The sequence below is a fragment of the Mauremys mutica genome, chromosome 4 (genome assembly GCF_020497125.1).
Source record: "Mauremys mutica isolate MM-2020 ecotype Southern chromosome 4, ASM2049712v1, whole genome shotgun sequence".
Classification (NCBI taxonomy): Eukaryota; Metazoa; Chordata; order Testudines; family Geoemydidae; genus Mauremys; species Mauremys mutica.
Genome location: NC_059075.1, coordinates 91308809 through 91326965, shown reverse-complemented (window position 1 = coordinate 91326965; position 18157 = coordinate 91308809). Strand labels below are relative to the sequence as shown.

General features: G+C 40.7%; 1 protein-coding gene across 6 annotated transcripts in view; it reads right to left on the bottom strand.

Annotated features, from left to right (window-relative positions):
* ELP4 (elongator acetyltransferase complex subunit 4) overlaps positions 1-18157 on the bottom strand; it is a 293928-nt gene that overhangs the window by 223370 nt on the left and 52401 nt on the right. For all 6 annotated transcript variants that reach the window (XM_045016036.1, XM_045016038.1, XM_045016037.1 and 3 more), the window contains exon 4: positions 8518-8652. In XM_045016036.1, the coding sequence (XP_044871971.1) occupies positions 8518-8652 (135 nt within the window). The remainder of the gene's footprint in view (positions 1-8517; positions 8653-18157) is intronic.

Genomic DNA, 18157 nt, shown 5'->3' with positions numbered 1-18157 from the left:
GCAAGAGATAGGTAGGATTACCGAGGATCCCTTTCTGAAGTTCTGTGTTGTGGAGCTTACATGCAGATTTCAACCCTTACTGCTCCAGTTGGTCCCACCTAAAAAAGTGGGTCAGGTATCCAAAAGTATGCACTCTAAAACAGGCATACAAATCCCAGATGCAAAGACGCATGGGAACAAATTAGGCATTTCAATACCTATATTGGGCACACGCAAAAACACAAACATTTTGCACATTGGCTTTTGAAAGGCTGTCCAATTATGTTTATATGTAATCCGTAAAATAAAATATTGCCTCTTCATAGCTTCCAACATAATTTCTTAAAAAACATTAAAACAAAAAAGAAAAAATGGCTTGAAATCATTAAGTTTAAAAGTGTTTTTTATTTTCTTGAAATTGCAGTAACTTCATGGTAGGTATTACTAAGACATTAGACAATAGTAACCATTCTTGTCATATAATAAAGGTGCCTAATATTAAGAGAACAGAATAAAACTGTTTCAATAAAGTCACAAAAACAAAGTCAAGTTGAGCTCTGGTGAGATATTATTACTCCTTATATATTCATTAGCATGGCGGACACGGGGAAGAGTTCCACACTTTGAAAACTGGTGGAAACCCAGCATGACACACAACTTAGAATGTTATTTGAATTACAGAAGTAAATGCATGATAAAAAACAAGAAAATTAAGTTGGTCTAAAATGTGTGCAAATATATACATATATTCTGTTTTGTATATAAAACAAACAAAAGCATACATTATAAAATAATGTTTTTCTTTACGTAATGCTCTCTTTTGTTCTCTATCTGCCACCCATCCCCATTAAAAATGCCATCCCAGTTTCAATGGTCAGGAATGGTTCAACTCCAGAAGTAAGTTAGAAAAGAAGTGACTTGACACAGACATGAGACACTGTATACTAGTCTCATTTATTAGCCAATAAGTAGGTATAAGATCCTGAAAGGAATATCGGATGAAAAAAGCCAAATTAAGCTTAAAACTGAAAGCTACAGCACAACACAACACATTCACAACTCTAGCAATTCACGTTGCCAATCTGACTGTCTCTCACCAACTGTTCCAATCAGTGACTTCATGTTTTAACTTTTCAAACAAATTAAATCTTTTACTGTGACCTTGTGTCTGAAGATGTCACTTAAAATCACTCTCCTCAGTCATATAACACCGGTGTCAATCAAAAACATACTAGAGGCGGGGGCTGAGGCATTTGTGCAGTGCTGTCCAGGTTTGTTTACAGCTCCTTTGCAATACAAAAAAAGCCCACTCTAGTTTAATGATTCTCCTTATTAATTCAAAGGAAAATTGCCCAGATTGTGAACCGTGCCATGCATTTTTCAGTTGCAGCTCAGGAAGGTTGGAGGTGCAAAGATAACTTTAAGCCACCTTTGCACTCACCCAACACTGACACTGCTATGCATGGGGCTAGTCCCCAGGCACAATCTAGAGCAATTCTCTTGTACCTAACAAAGCCATTTTAAAAACAAACAAACAAACAACAAAAAAAACAACCAGTGCTGAAAGAGGACAGGTGAGAGTGGAAAAGGTGAGAATCCAGAATAATCTAAATACCAGAGGTCAATATGTGGTCAGATGACCTATATTATCCATCCTGTAGGAATGTACAGACTGAAATACATAATATTCAAAGAAACCAGAGACAAAGTGTACAAAGTAGAAAGCTAAATCCTGACCTTCAGCTCAGATGCAAGATATGCCTCTCAACCTTGCATAAGAATTGTTAGAACTCCATATTTGCTTGGAAGCAAGTTCCTCACAATTATGATCTAGAGCTCTGATGACACAAATTCTCCCTGTTTTAAATAAACCAGCCCCTTCTTTAAAAGGGCAGTACCTCTCCCTTCTGCAAAACACTCTCTGCCAATAACTTCTCCCCACAAAATAATTAAAACCCAAAAAACAACTTCTTTATGACCAACTTCCTCAGTAATATGCCTTCCCTCCCACCAATCATAGGACTGAGGCACTGTCACCAACAAAATCATATTAATTTTCTTGCCTGCCCAACAAACCCCAGTCCAATACACCTCCCTTTTCCAAAAGGGGGGCATATAAGTCATCTGCAGAGTTCACAGAAGCCTAATGGTTCTATGCTTAGTGGCGTAGTCATGAGAATAAAATCCTGCTACAAAATAGCCAGGTCTTATCTTCTCATGTACGGGTTCATTCTAATTAAACCTGCCTGACTCCACAATCAGCCCGAATTAAAACTGCCCCCAGCCTGGGCAGCAGTGACCATGAGATGGTCGAGTTCAGGATCCTCACAAAAGGAAGAAAGGAGAGTTGCAAAATATGGACCCTGGACTTTAGAAAAATCAGATTTTGACACCCTTAGGGAACTTATGGGCAGGATCGCCTGGGAGGCTAATATGACAGAACAGGAGTAATGCTCTCAAGTTGCAGTGGGGGGAGGTTTAGGTTGGATATTAGGAAAAGCTTTTTCACTAGTAGGGTGGTGAAGCACTGGAATGGGTTACCTAGGGAGATGGTGGAATCTCCTTCCTTAGAGGTTTTTAAGGTCAGGCTTGACAAAGCCCTGGCTGGGATGATTTAGTTGGGGATTGGTCCTGCTTTGAGCAGGGGGTTGGACTAGATGACCTCCTGAGGTCTCTTCCAACCCTAATCGTCAATGATTCTATGAATCTGCCTCTGTGGTCAAGTAAGCCTTGTAGAATGAGTGATTAGTAACGTTTTTGGTTCACATACTCGCTCACCCCTTTTGGAGGGCAAAATATTGAGATGTGGGTGCCATCGATGGCCCCTGCACAGTTCAGAAACCCCAGCCTCTCAAATCCAAATATTATTTCTGGAACTTTTCTTATAACACCACCTGTAGGTAGATCACATTGTTAATTGTTTTGCAAACCTACACAACCACAACCCTGACAGTGGACAGTGATTTGCAATTGACCAATAGCCACCTGGTGTTGCTAGCTTCCACAGTGCAATAGCCATCCACTTCTGCACTGGTGTGGCTTCCCTAAATCAGAAGTTCTGGCACTGAAAGTATACTGCAAGTTCACCACACAGCTCTATGGAGGTCTGTTTCCTCATTTGGAAGTTCTAAAGCTGCTGCTGCTCACCCAAAATTTCCAAAACTATATGATTTCACTGCATCATGCTAGTTCTCCTGCACCAGAAGTGATGGTTTACCCACAGGTATACTGCGGCAATACTGGCATTCACTATATCTATTCCATAGGACCAGAATGGATTGTCATTCACCTTCACCATCAGTCATCTTCAGTGTCTCCAAAAGTTCTCCCCAGATTCCAACCTGCATCTTTCTGCTCACCTACTCCACTGCATAAACATTTGTCCTGCAACAAGGAGCAGGAGCAGAACCAGATCATCATCCAGCTGCCCCATATCTTCCACCCACTTTGGCAGGAGGGAGAGGTGAGCAGGAATTGCCATTTGTAAATGTGTGAAGTCAGGGAACAGAAAAAACACCACCCCAGCAAAGCGGTTCCTAAGGCATGTACCTGTGATGCACAGGACCCTGGGATACTGACCCTGAAATGGTAGTGTTAATATCACATAACAAAAACAGCAGTGCGTACACAGGTAAATGCGAACACTTGGCGTAGGTATGGGGAGCATGCACAAGGATGTACACAGTCAGGTAAATGAGTATACGCACTAGTAAACATAGCCTAAGTATAAAATTCAGTGACTTAGGCCAAGGGCTGGCACTAAGCAGTTTTTAAATATGCATACTCCATAGTCCGTGTAAAGCAACACAGATTTAACTTTGAAAGTTATGACACTGTGTGCAGCAGATTAAAAAGTTCATCTACGCAAAAACCAGAAGCAATAGATCAAATGAAAAAGCATTTTGCTTTGCATGTATGGTGTGGTTGCACCCTGAGAAGTGACTAAAAATAGCACGAGGTGATATTATGTTTAGGGTTTCTCAATAGCTTCTATAACACTTTCCCTCATTTTACACAAAAAAGATGAGTTTTTGTTTAGTTATTTTAAAAAGTTCCAATACTGCAAACTCAACTACGCATCTGAACATTGAGTTGGGTTCTTTCTGACTTATGCATTGTCATCAGTAATGAGGATTCTGTGGGACAAATTCTGCCCTAAATTACAATTGTGCCTCCCTCACTGAAAACAACCGGATAGCATAAGTGGAACAAAGAGCAAAATGTAGTACTGAAACTGGAATTTACAACATTTACACATTTGTTAACTATGAACCAGAAAAGAATTTAGCTTCCATTCTAATCATTATATGGATTCGACAGCTCTAAAAGGAGTAAAAATAATAAGACATGGTTTTGTCATTAAAATAAACATATATGACTTTGAATACACACACAGAACAGACCTAGTTAGTATCATTATTACTTTTTTGAAGGAAACCTATTTAGGCATTTTCCTAGTTTTTATTTCATGTTTCAAATTTAAAAACACCTTAAAAATCACAGATTTAATTAAAACTATATTATTTGAATTTATTTACATTTTGTACTTGGGAATTACCAAGTTAATGCCTAAAAATAGAATGCATATTAGGCTAGATTAGCTGTCAGAGAATACAAAATGTTAAAACTATAAACACAGAAAAAAAATTTTAGTCTTTTTTTTTTTTTTAAAAGTCTTAAGTCGTCCTTGGTCTTCAATAATAGACCATTTTCTTATTCTATAAAAGATCTAAAGCATTTAATATATTTATAAGAAACCTGTGAACTCTCTAAAACTACGGCTTTAATTTTACTTACTAGACATTACATTCTAAATTACAAAATAAAACTATTACGGTAAAATATATATTTAAATACAAAGTGTAAAGTTATTTAGTATGAGGGTTCTGAAAGCAATTTAAAAAGGGGCTGTTCTTTGGCCTATAATCTATCCTTTATCCGGATTACAGAACACAATGTTTTTACTGCAATCTCTGCCAGGGCTCATCTTTTTATTGTGTACGTCCAAACCCCCTTAATGTTTTAGAAAGGCCTTGACTAACTGAACTTTGATCTGATGTCTTCATTGAGAAAAGCTCCAGGTTGCCCATTTCAGATGCAAATCCTCACTGAGGCCCAATAGAGTTTAGTAAAGACAGCAAAAAAGAAGAAACAAGAAGTTTCCAGGATCCTCTTTGAGAATCCTGGGGCACATTGGTGTCCTTAATCCACACTGCTGCATGGATTAAGGTAGGTGATAACCTTTCTTAATTCAAAAGAATGAGCACAGTGCCTACAAACTGGGTGGAGACTAGGATTTGGCTATAATAAAACACCATGCAATAAAAGCTCATTCTATGTCAGAAGCCTTGAATAGGCTTCAATGTACCACATTCCCAGGCCTAGTAGGGAAGCTTGCAAAAAGCCCACCTGAATCAAGTAAGCATGAATAATCTGTGTTAGCAGACTGGCCATGAAGAGGGGAGAGAGACTGAGACTTTTCATTCTTCTTAAGTTTGAGAGAGAAATTTATTTCTGGATTGTAGGTTCAAGCCAGTTCTTTACTGGATTCCTACGAACTCGTCTGCACAAGGAGAAAAAGACACTAAATTGCCAGTGAGCAGAATGTGCTTTTATGCTACCGGCTGCTGTTAATGATTCTAATTGCAATACTAATGTGCTAGAAATCTCAGATTTGGGAGAATCAAGGCAGAAAATTGATTTCATGCTGTGACAGTTTATATATTGCCCCAAGAACACAAGCAGTTCATTCAAACAAAAAAGGGAAAAAAACCCACTATACCTTTTCATTGCAAACTAGGCTATACCTGATGTTTTTACCAAGAGTTTAAATGAGTGTAACCCTGGATATAGAGAAAAGTACCTTTTAAATTGGTAATTGTATGCAGCACGTACACACAGTATCCAATTCCTTTTGACTGATTACCTATAAATCTATAGTTTATCTAGGATATAAAGAATATATTCATATTTACACATATAAAATACACTGTTCAAGACAGGACTACTAATTTAAACATGATACATAATATGAAATATTTATGAGCTAGCTAAGAGCTTATTTAACCTGTTTTTAGGAAGGGAAAGGGAATAACTGAGCCATCTCCACAACAGAAATCTCTTTGGTTACTTACAACTAAAAATTAAATTAGTTAACAGAACCATAGAACCATAGACTCAGACTTTAAGGTCAGAAGGGACCATTATGATCATCTAGTCTGACCTCCTGACTAACAAGACAACTTTTACGCCTCGTATAAAAAGAGATATTGACTAGATAAGTTTTCAGTTGACATTTAGAGCCCTTTAAACATTTTAAAAAAAACCCAGTTTACTCTTTATAACCTTCTTATACCATGCAACTATTTGTAAATATAATTTTAAAATATAAGCACTAAAGCTGGTTGGAAAATAGCTTTTAAAAAAAATGCTTTATTGGTTTCCTTTTGACAGAAATTTCTAATCAGTCAACACACATAAATTAATGGAAACTGAAATAATTAACAGCTATTACTAGGTATTTTAAAACTATCAGAGGGACAGAGGTGCTGCACGACTTATTACTTCCAAACAGCCAATAAGTGTATATCGCATCATTCAAGAAGCCATCAAATATTTCTGATCACTGAGATTACTTTCATCTAACTGATATATTTTAAAAAGAAATTTCCATTTGTCCATTATTTTAACAACTGTAGCTTTATTTTCAAGTCTTATTGATTTCATATACATTTTTGACAATTTAGCATTTACTTTAAAACAAACAAGCATTCTAGTACAGTGGTCCCCAAACGTGGGGCACACTCCCTAAAGGGGATGAGGAGGAAAGTTCGGGGGTCATGTCGAGGCCCAGGCCAGCCGGTATAGAGGGGTGGAGAGGGAGTGCCGCCTAGCCCCGCTCTGCCCCCAGCTCCACTCCAACCCCAGCCCTCCCCCACAATCCTGCCCCCAGCCTCAGCCCCTGGCTCCAACGACAGCTCTGCTCCCAGCTGCAACTCCAGTCCCAGGCCCAGCTCCAGCCCCACCCCCAGCTACAGCCCCTCGCGCTGTTCCTGGCCCCAGGTCCGGCCCTGGCCTCAGCCCCCAGCTCCCAACCATAGTCCCACTCCCTGCCCTGGCTCCCCAGGGGAGGGGCACACACAGATTACATTGCAGGTAAGAGGGGGGCACGCAACATAAAATGTTTGGGGATCACTGTTCTAGTACATAATTGTGAAAAAATTCAAAAATTGTAAGAAAATTTTGATGGTAATGAGGGAATCATACCTTATAAGATTGTACAGTTGTTCTAGATCAGACAATTATTAATTTACAACTTTCAACATGCAAATCCCATCTGTGATAACCAAGGACAAGTGCATGGTGTTCTATTAAATAATATATTAATGGACAGAGTAAGCCTGTTTTGGGTTATTATATGCAGCTTTTTGTTCTGTTAGACACAGGACATTTTGTATTGAAATAGTGACAATCAATTGTTTGTACATCATTGTATTATGAATTTAGTTTACATTACTGGATAAAATACAAACTATATTTTGTAATGGTTCAGAGTGGTACAGCAAGCTCTACATGATTAAAATTGATGAGATTATATGATCATGCTGGAGGCTATTTGATTTGGCATGTCACCATATATAAGTCTTCTCTGACAAAATATATAGCCACGTCTGTACAATTTCAGAGAAAACCAAACAAGCCAAGCCTTGTAAGATCATTTTGTCACATTCCAATTATATTTTTTTAGAATATGGCTAACTTACTAGGCAGCTATGATTACATCTAAATCACAGTATATAACATACTTAAGCCAAACAGCACCAAAAAAAAAAAAGTTTGTTGTTGTGTAGTCCAAAATGCTATAATTTTTGTAAGGTTTGACTGCACAATTAGATCAAAGAAGAAAGTAACTAGACTAAGGAAAAACATAATTCATAAAATACTAACAGCTGTAAACTTTGAAGAAGTGACCACTGAGCATGTGTCTTACATGCCACCTTCACAGCGATTAGTTCCTAGTGACAGTGAAGCTGATATAATCTCAAGTGCTTACTTTACTTATTACGCACATGGATAAGCAAGTCAACAGTTCGCATCAATAAAGTATTGTCACTAGAGGGATCTAATAAGTACTGTTCATTCAACCTATACATATCACTATGAATAGATAAATTTAGAAAAATGTTCAATAAAAATACTATAGGTATCTTTAGGTTTAAAAAGTTGTCTGAAACAGTGTTACATTCACCAGCCTTTGGTGCTATAATATTTTAATTTTCTGGTTTTCTTTTCAGAAGTTAAGTACATCTGGACGTCATGCAACATAGTAAACTGCATTTCTCATCTCTCTGTATCTTTGCTAATCAAGATATGTATTGGTGAACGATAGTTTGCTCTCCTGAGGCAACCTTTTAGCACAGTTTGAAAACACTTCCATGGTCTGGGTTCTACTCAGAGATTATACTTATAGAACAAGTGAATTTTACCCTTAATATCAAAGTACAGGATTACATCAGATATAATACTAAATGTATTTACCTCAATTCTTGGTAAATTCTGGTAACGCCAGGCTATTTTCATGGATTCCTGAGATTCCTGTTTAGACTTAATAGCGGTTTCTTTCTCATCCACTTGTTTTTTGTGGACATCATCAAACAAAGGTGCTGGAAGCTCCTAAATTGAGAAAATGAAACAGTATCAGGTAGTTAGAGTAGAAAAGATGGTCAAGACTTTTCACCCCCACCTAAAGAAACACTGCAAACTAGTAGGATTATTTGATAAAAATGAACAGTTGTAAATTGATACCAACATTTGATTAAAATAAGACAGATAGTACATACTGCATGCTACCAAGCACATTGGAAGCTGAAAAATGTTTTCTAATCATTACAACCAAAAAAGTACTGCACAGCATTCTATATTGTAAGGACGCAGAATAGAAGCCAAGTATCAGAGGGGTAGCCGTGTTAGTCTGGTTCTGTAGAAGCAGCAAAGAATCCTGTGGCACCTTATAGACTAACAGACGTTTTGCAGCATGAGCTTTCGTGGGTGAATACCCACTTCTTCGGATGCAAGAGTAGAATAGAAGCCATAACACAAGGTCTGCATCTTCCTTTCCCACTAACCATTAGGGGAGGACCACACTGTTAACTACAGACTATTAACAATGAAACAAGCATGAAAGTAAATTCAAGGAACAAAAAGACTATACAAATATTTTAAAACTTTGAATTTATAAAAGTTGCTAATGCAGCTGCTGTTGTTTCAAAAACTGACAGAATTGCTCAATCAGCAACACCCAATGATGGCTCAATCTTAGTCCACCATGATCTAGAGCAGTGGTTCCCAAACTTGTTCCGCTGCTTGTGCAGGGAAAGCCCTTGGCAGGCCAGGCCGGTGTGTGTACCTGCCACGTCCGCAGGTTTGGCCGATCACAGCTCCCAGTGGCCGCGGTTTGCTGCTCCAGGCCAATGGGAGCTGCTGGAAGCGGCGGCTCGTGGCAGGTACACAAACCGTCCCGGCCTTCCAGGGGCTTTCCCTGCAGAAGCGGCAGAACAAGTTTGGGAACCAATGATCTAGAGTAAAGAAGAGTGTGTTGTTACCCTGCTGCTCTGTTGAGGGAGTAAATTGCACCAGATTGATACCCAGCACCGCATACATTCCCAATACACAAGCACAGTTATGGCCTCCGAGGGCATGAGAGATGGTTGTGGGGCAACCAAGGGTTTTATCCCCCTTGACACCCACACCTGTGCAAGTTGGGATGCAGCAGCTCTGTGGAGCCTGTTTCCTCTCTTGTGATGCAGGTAGCTGGCGCATGGCCCTTTACCCTTCTGAGACACTTTGGCCTGGTCTACACTACAAAGTTGGTTGACATAAGTTGACCTGAGAAGGCCTAATTATGCACATCTACACCAAAAATTGTCTCCTGCTGATGCATGCATTACAGTGATGCAATAACGCGACCTTCCTGAGCAATGCAGAGCCTTGGTCAACCCACTCAGGTTGATGCAGTGAGAGTGTAGACACTGCATTACCTATGTCAACCCTAATAGTCCTCCAGCCGCTATCCCACTGTGCCTGTGTTCCAGCGACAGCGTTGCTTTGGTCACAATTTTGAACTTCATTGGCCAAGGGGCCATAGACCAGAAGTCCGCCTTGCCTGTGCCCCAAAACTCATCTGCATATTTTTGAAATGCCTTTTCCTGGTTGTCCACCTTGGCAAACATTCCTACTAGTTCATTTTTGGTGTATGTATCTGACCATCCACACAGAAACCTAGTAGATAAAGTGGAGCAGATAAGAAGTCTTTGGATCTCCTTGGCCTGTGAGGAGACGAGGATGTGCAAGCACATCTGTGGAATGGCAATAGAAATATCCATATCAATGTGCAGATGGCACAGAGGATACAGAAATGGGGTCACAACAGGGACGAGTGAAAGTGAAGGAACTTTTACCAGAAGGTGAGGATGGGCAACAAGAAATCTGATGCTGCCCCACGGACCTGCCGCTGTTATAATGAACTGCATGCTACACTTGTCAATGACCCCAGCAGCACCCTGCAGATGACTGTGGACACTTCTCAGGAGCCCAAGGCAGAAACTCCTGCTGTGAACAGTAAAGTGGGGAAAGGGGAGGAAAAGATATGGCAGGGGACTTAAACCATGCCACAAGCTGTTGGAAACTCCAGTGGACTCATGCCTGTACTACCAGGTGAGCTCAGATGAACCTGATGATGAAGGGGAAGGGAGCTCAGATAAGCGTGTACATGCAATTTTCTAATTTTTTTTTTACTTTTTGTTGCCTGTTACCCCTTCTCCCTCTTTCCCTCCCTCCCCCAACATTCTTCCCCATTTAAAAAGGGAATCCACCCCATCTGCAAGTTTATAGAACAAAGTAATTGACTTCTGATTGCTTTACTATGATGTATGGGAATACATTAAAAAAAGTAAGGCAGTCTGATTACACAGTCCACATCTGTCCAAGTACAGGATGCTGATTTGAGGTAGAACAAAGAGAAATAGACTCTGTGTCCACTTTTCAACTCTTTGGGTTTGGGAAGCCATGCAGAGTACTTTGTTTAGCTCAGTAGGGATGTCCCTTTTATCCTCTTGAGAGATCTCGATAAACTTTCATGGAGATACTCTGCAATTCTTTCTCGAAGAATTGTAGCCTTATTTCTTTTCCTACAGTAGGAGACTTTCCCATGCCACTCTGCAAGGAGTCTGGCTGTCACAATTGCAGTAATCAGGCTAGCAGCATACAGGCCCAAGTGGCTTTGGAATGTCAGAGTAGCTCTGTTCTCTGTGCCTTTGTGACTGTCTGGAGTAAGCGATCATCCAAAATCATTGCTGTCTGTGAAAATATTGCCAATATTCACTGCACTGTCCCTATACCCATACCTGATGAATGGTGCCTACCACTGAAAACTTCTGAGCAACAGAACACACCTTCTCCCCATCTCCCTGTTAGGCTAGGGCAGACTGTATTCACTATGGTTTGAGCTGCTGAGTGACGCTGTAGCTAGGTGTTCCAGAACTAAAGTGACAATTAGCATTTTTTATTAAAAGATAGGAGTCTTGAGACTCACCTTTCCCTGTCCACTGTGACTAAATCTAATGATGTATCAGTCTGTTTTAATCAGCAGCCTCTGGCATGATGTCCTTGAGAGATGTCCCTTCTATGCCTGCTTAACATCTGACCCTGATCAGGATGAGAAAGAGGACTAGGGAGGATATTTTCTCCAAGATATTCCAATCCTCTATAGTCTTACACCAGGAACCAAAGGCTCAGAGGGACCATATGACTGTGGCCCTGGAGAAGGACCAAGAATGGAGAGAGAGAGAGAGAGAGAGAGAGAGAGAGAGAGGGGTTGCTTCAGGAAAGGAAAAAGGACCAAGGCACTTTGGGAAATACACCAGGACATTATGGGTTTGCTCAGGCAGCAAACTCAGATATTGCAGAACATTGTTGACCTACATATCCAAAGACCATGGACTCAGCAGTCTTTCCAGTCATTGGAGAACTCCATGCTCAGTGCTGTCTACATTCTCCAACATATTAGATGACAGCATGATGTACATTTACATCCTTACCCTACCACTCCATGCCAGGAGAGCTATAGCTATGAATACACTAACCTGTGAGAAGAACAAGTCGGTGCATGTGTAGCCATACCTACTACATTGTAGTAGGTTTTACATACATGAACATAAATGATTACTGTTTACTGCTGTTTTTCCTTGGGTTTAAAATTAGTTCACTCTGTTGCAGTGCTGGTAACAGATTTTTCATTTCATATTTGTTTGCACTTAAATTTTGTTGCCTGTTTCTTTGAACACAATAAAGTTCTATTTTGGAAACTCAGTACTGTATATATTTATTAATTAGTCTACACCAAGCATTACAGAATTCAAAAGCAGGTAGCAAAGACCCACCTATATTTAATCACTCAAGAGAGACACTATTTCATAAAAGGATCAGACAAACACTACCATGACCAACGTTCCCTCTAATTTTTTATGTCCACGTGCGGAATGAATTTTGTTATGTGCACCACTATGGAGGTGATGTGTGACACACCACCTTTATATTGGTGCACATAACAAAATTCATGTGGTGGGGCAGGGCTGAAGGGTTCAGAGTGTGGGAGGGGTTGGAGTCTGGGGGGATGAGGGCTCTGGCTGGGAGTGTGGGCTCAGGGTGGGGCTGGGGATGAGGGGTTCAGGGTGCAGGAGTGGGCTCAGGGATGTGGCAGAGGGTTGGGGTGTGGCTTCTGGGGTGGGGGCTGGGATGAGGGGTTTGGAGTGTTGGAGGGGGCTCAGGGATGGGGCAGAGGGTTAGGGTGTGGGGAGAGTGGGCTCTGGGGTGGGGCCAGAGCGGTTTGGGGTGCTGGCTGCCCCAGGGCTGTGGTGGGGAGAGAGGACTCCCCCCAGCCCTCTCTCGCCGCAGCAGCTCGGGGCCGGAGAAAGAGGTGCCTCTCCCTGGCTGCAGCAGCTCCAGCAGGGCTGGGCTGGGCCAGGCCAAGGGAGACGCTCCTCTCTCCACAAGCTCTGGCAGATCTGGGCTAGGCCAGGCCAAGGGAGGGGCTCCACTCCCCGGCAGCTCCTGCAGGCCTGGAATGGTCTGATGGAGGGGCTCCTTTCCCTCAGCCATGGCAAGTCTGGGGCAGATCCACGCTGGGGCCTGTGAGCCCCTGCGTGGGGCTTAATAGGCAGTGTGCAACATAGAGAGACTTAGACCATGACTGACTGTTAAAATGGTCTTTTAAGACTTCTTTTAGCCATATAGGTCCATTGTTCGCTCTTTTAATAGCCCTTATTTCTGGTTGTGCAAATTCAGCAGACAGCCTGTCTACCTTGCCCCTCCACGCTGTTGGTAGCTTTTCCCCCTTTGCCTCACAGGTATTATGCAGCACACAACATACAGCTACAACCAAGGAGACGTTTCCATTACTGAGATCCAATCCAGTGAATAAATAGCACCAGCATCCATTCAGTCTACCAAAAGCACATTCAAAGTCATTCTGCACCTGCTGAGCCGGTAGTTGACTCTTTCTTTGGTACTGTTCAGGTGGCCAGTGTACAGCTTCATGAGCCAGAACCACTATTGACATGTCAACATTGCCAATGGCAATCCAATGGTGAGAGAAGAATTTCTTGCTTGCAGCTTTTTAAAAAAGTACGGTGTTCTCAAAGATGCAAACATCATACACCTTGCCTGACCAGCCCATGTTGATATTAGCCCTTGATTCTCCACTAGAGCTTGCATAGCCATAAGAAACTATTTCTTTCTGTTGATGTACTCAGTGGTAAGGTGGGCTGATGCCAGAATAGGGAATCATGTACCATCAATTGCCCCAACATAATTTGGGAACCCCATTGCTGCAAAACCATCCACTATTTCCTGTATATTACTGAGTCACAGTCCTGTGTAGAAGGAGATACTTAATGATCTTGCACACTTAGATGATAATGGCCTCCATTGTGGATTTTCTAACTCCAAAATGATTGCCCACTGACCGAGAGTAATCCAGCGTTGCAAACTTTCAGTGCCTGTTCGCCATTTGCTTCTCCAACGTCAATGCAGCTCTCATTTTGGTATGCCTGTGCCGGAGGTCTGGGGCAAGCTCCACACACAGATCCAGGAACATGGCCTTTCACATCTGAAAGTTCTGCAGCCACTGATTGTCATCCCAAATTCGCATTATGATGCGATCCCACCAATCAGTGACCATTTCTCAGGCCCAGAAGCAGTGATCCACAGTGTGGAGCTCCTCCGTGAAAACCATCAGCATTTGCTTATTGTGCTTGAACATCTCTGCATCTTCCTCACCTCGATTCCAGGTGCAGTAGTACTTGTTCATGTACTGCAAACATATGAAAATTATGCTTCCTGCATTAGCAACACTCATGAGAACTGTGCTGAGCTTTGCAGCGGGTCAACAGTGTCCTAAATACACCGCCATGAGGGCGCCGCAACCGACCCGACAGGTACCACTAGGGGAAAAACCTTTTGACGATTGTGCACGCGACGTGTGCACACACCTATTGGAATGGACATAAGCAACTCATCTCAAAGAACAACAGTTGCGAGAGGTACGTAACCGTTTTTTATTTACAGGCAACATATAAGCAGAGATATATGTTGTGGTTCCAACATATATCTTTTCATATCTGGCAGCTTTCCTCGCACACGTCTCTGTTCAAGACATATGCAAGGCGGGCAACGTGGTCTTCCATCCACATCTTCACATCGCACTATGCCATCACCCAACAAGTGAGGGATGACGCCGCATTTGGCAGGGCAGTCCTATAATCAGCAATCAGGTGAACTCCAACCCCTCCTCAAGAGAAACTGCTTGGGAGTCATCTATTGGAATGGATGTGAGTAAGCACTCAAAGAAGGAAAAACAGTTACCTACCTCTTGTAATTGTTGTTCTTCGAGATGTTGCTCATGTCCATTCCAAATCCCACCTTCCTCCCCTCTGTCAGAGTCTTCCAGCAAGAACTATTTACAACACACTAGAAGGTAACCACTAGGTAGGCACTTGCGAAGCAAGAGACTGAAGAAAGCTCCAATGTCCGTCAGTGGCGGCAAGAAGGAACTGAGCAGGCAGTGGGTCAGCAGTGTCCTATACATAGCGCCATGAGGGCACCACTCCAGGGGGCTCTACAGCCGACCTGACAGGTACCACTAGAGGAAAAACCTTCTGATGATCGTGTATGCAGTGTGCGCAGACACCTATTGGAATGGACATGAGCAAGCACTCAAAGAAGAACTCTCATTTCTTTTTCTTAGTTAATAAATCCTTAGTTTATTATACGATTGGCTACCAGCATTGTCTTTGGCATAAGATCTAAGATACAAATTGATCTGGGCTATGTGACTGGTCTCTTGGGACTGGGAGAAACTTGATTATTTTGTGATTGTTGATGTAAGTGACCATTTATCACTAAGTCCAGTTTGCCTGGGTGGCAAGATAGATTGTAGTGCCTAAGGAAACTGTCTGTGACTCCATGGTAAGACTTACAGTGAACCAGGAGTTCACACTGGTTACTGGGGTGGTGAAATCTAATTATAGAACATACCACCAATTTGGGGTGTCTACCCTGCTTTTTGACAGTATGCCTGAGGTTGGCACTTACAATTGTGAACCACTCCAGACAGTGTGACAGCACTGTATTCAGATTTCACTATTATGACTAAGACAGTCAATATAATACAATAAATAATAAATAGGCTACATGAAAGAGCCCTGTAATAATGAATGATCCCCTGTGATAAATATAAAAACTGCTATTAGCCTTTGTGAAATTATATGCAACTGCATTTGTATCAAAAGAGTAGGTTAAGATTAAAATTTTCAAAAGCATCTAAAGTGATTTAGGAGCCTACATCTAATTTTCAAAAGTGACTTAGGCACTTAGGAATTTGACTTTCAATGAGACTTAGGCATGTGCATGCTTAAGACACTGTTGAAAACTGGGACTTAGATTCTTTTTAAAATTTTACCCTAGGAGTTTTAATGGTTCTGTATCCGTCTTAAAAGATGCTAATGCAATATAGCTTAGAAAGTATGAAAAACAAATTGATTCCTTAGCTCTAATTTTTCTTTTTTAGGGATATAAGTACAAAGTGTACCTAATTGCACAAGTACTTTCATACTTTAATTATTAAACTAGAAACAAGAAAAATAAAGAAATTTTCACTGTGATCTATGCTATGAAAAAATAATAATTCCAGGACATAGTTACACTCCCATATTGTTTTCTTTCTATGCAAAGAACACCCTTCAATGCCAATTGTATTTTCACACAATGGATCTCAATTTCAATTGTGTCCTTTTTTCATATGCCATACCACCAGACTAAACATATAAGCAAGATAGAGAAGAGTCACTGAGATACATAGCTTATTGCAAAATATGAATAAATTCTTTATAGTTTGTTTAATTTAAATTGTTTTTAATACAGAAATGTTTCTTAGATTCTTAGACTACAGTGCGATAGTATTTCTTAGACTGTACTGATGTGATCTTGCTGCCTCCTGGCAGTGGGCGTGACATAGTTACACACTTATTTTGCATGTTTAAATGGTTGGTATTGCATTCCCCTGCATACATATTTAAATGACATGCATCTCTGCACATGAAGGGTTAGCAGCAGACATTTGTGCCAGACTATTGTTCTGCCAAGATTCAGTCTTCCTGCAAAACATGTATATTTTGTTTTATGTGTTTACATTCCTTGTTCTCATGCATTCTCGAAACAAGAGTTAGGTTGGGTAAAAGGGGTGGTTATAATTTATTCATGTACTACAATCTCAAATGAGCATATCATGAGCTAATTTCTCACATATAATTTATTCCATATTTTTACTGAATAAACAACGGGAAGCTGTCTATATGCAGCTCAGTGGTCTGATTTCTTTTTCTTTCTTTCTTTCTCCTTCTTTCTTTGGTCTGTAGATTATCACCCTCACACACACATTTTAAAATGGGAGGATACAAACAAAAAACAAAACAAAAATTTGGTTGTGGGGGGAACTTATCTCAGAGTTTGTTTTGTGAATCAATCTGATTATTTGGTAACAGAAACTCTCATACAATTGACACATTAAATTAAAGTAATTTACTTTAAGTTAGAATTTTTATTTTTCTCCATCTCTTGTCCACATTCTAAGAGTTTCTCCCTTTCCTCTTGGATTTTTGATTCACCACAAAAAATCTAAGAGAGCCAAAAAGCGAACCAGGTCTCCTATCTCCCACTCTCATGCTATAGGCATAACTAGACAGTAACATGAAGGAAGAATGAAATCACAGAGCAGAAGCAATGCTTCAGACACTGATTTTACAGTGAAGCCAATCAAGTATATCGCCAGAACATCAATTTATGGCTTTTCTCGGGGGGCAATGCTGTACCCAGTTTGGGGAGGTCTCTGCTATTTGTCCCTATCTACCATGCTTTCTAGGATCACAAGCTGGTTATTGATACTTGCCTTTTAACTACACAAATCTTCCAGTTGCAAACTGTTTTTGGGGTGGGGGCCTCTTTCTGAAAATTAGGATTAGAGACAGGCCAAATATGATCTAAACCATTTTAAAAATAGACCAAGATTATAAAATTTACAGACCCATTTTAAATTGCCAATAGTTACATTTTCACTAAAGCAAAAGCACTCTCTAGCAGTCTTATAATGTTGAGAAATAAACACTAGAACTAACCTTACATAATATAGTGTAACAGGTTACCGTTAAGGCTAAGTGTTAGTATGTGGAAGAAACAACTAGGAAATCTGTTCTGGATTGGATAGAACAGCCAGACTGAGGTGCAGAATAAAACATAAAAACAAGAAAGTAGAGACCTATTGGGCACAGATATGGTATATGTTGACTGTATTTGGTAGACACATGGATACGAAAACTTAATCCCACAACCAGAGCTGCCCAGAATCAGATCTGCCAACAAAATAAAAACCATCATTGGCAGAATAGCATTCAAGGGATATGTGGTCTAATTTGGATTTATAAGGTAAAGCTACACCATTAATTCCTACCCTTTGTTCCCTGTCCTTTAACCAGTTCTCAATCCATGAAAAGACCTTCCCTTTTATCCCATGACAGCTTAATTCATGTAAGAGCCTTTGGTGAGGGACCTTGTCAAAGGCTTTCTGGAA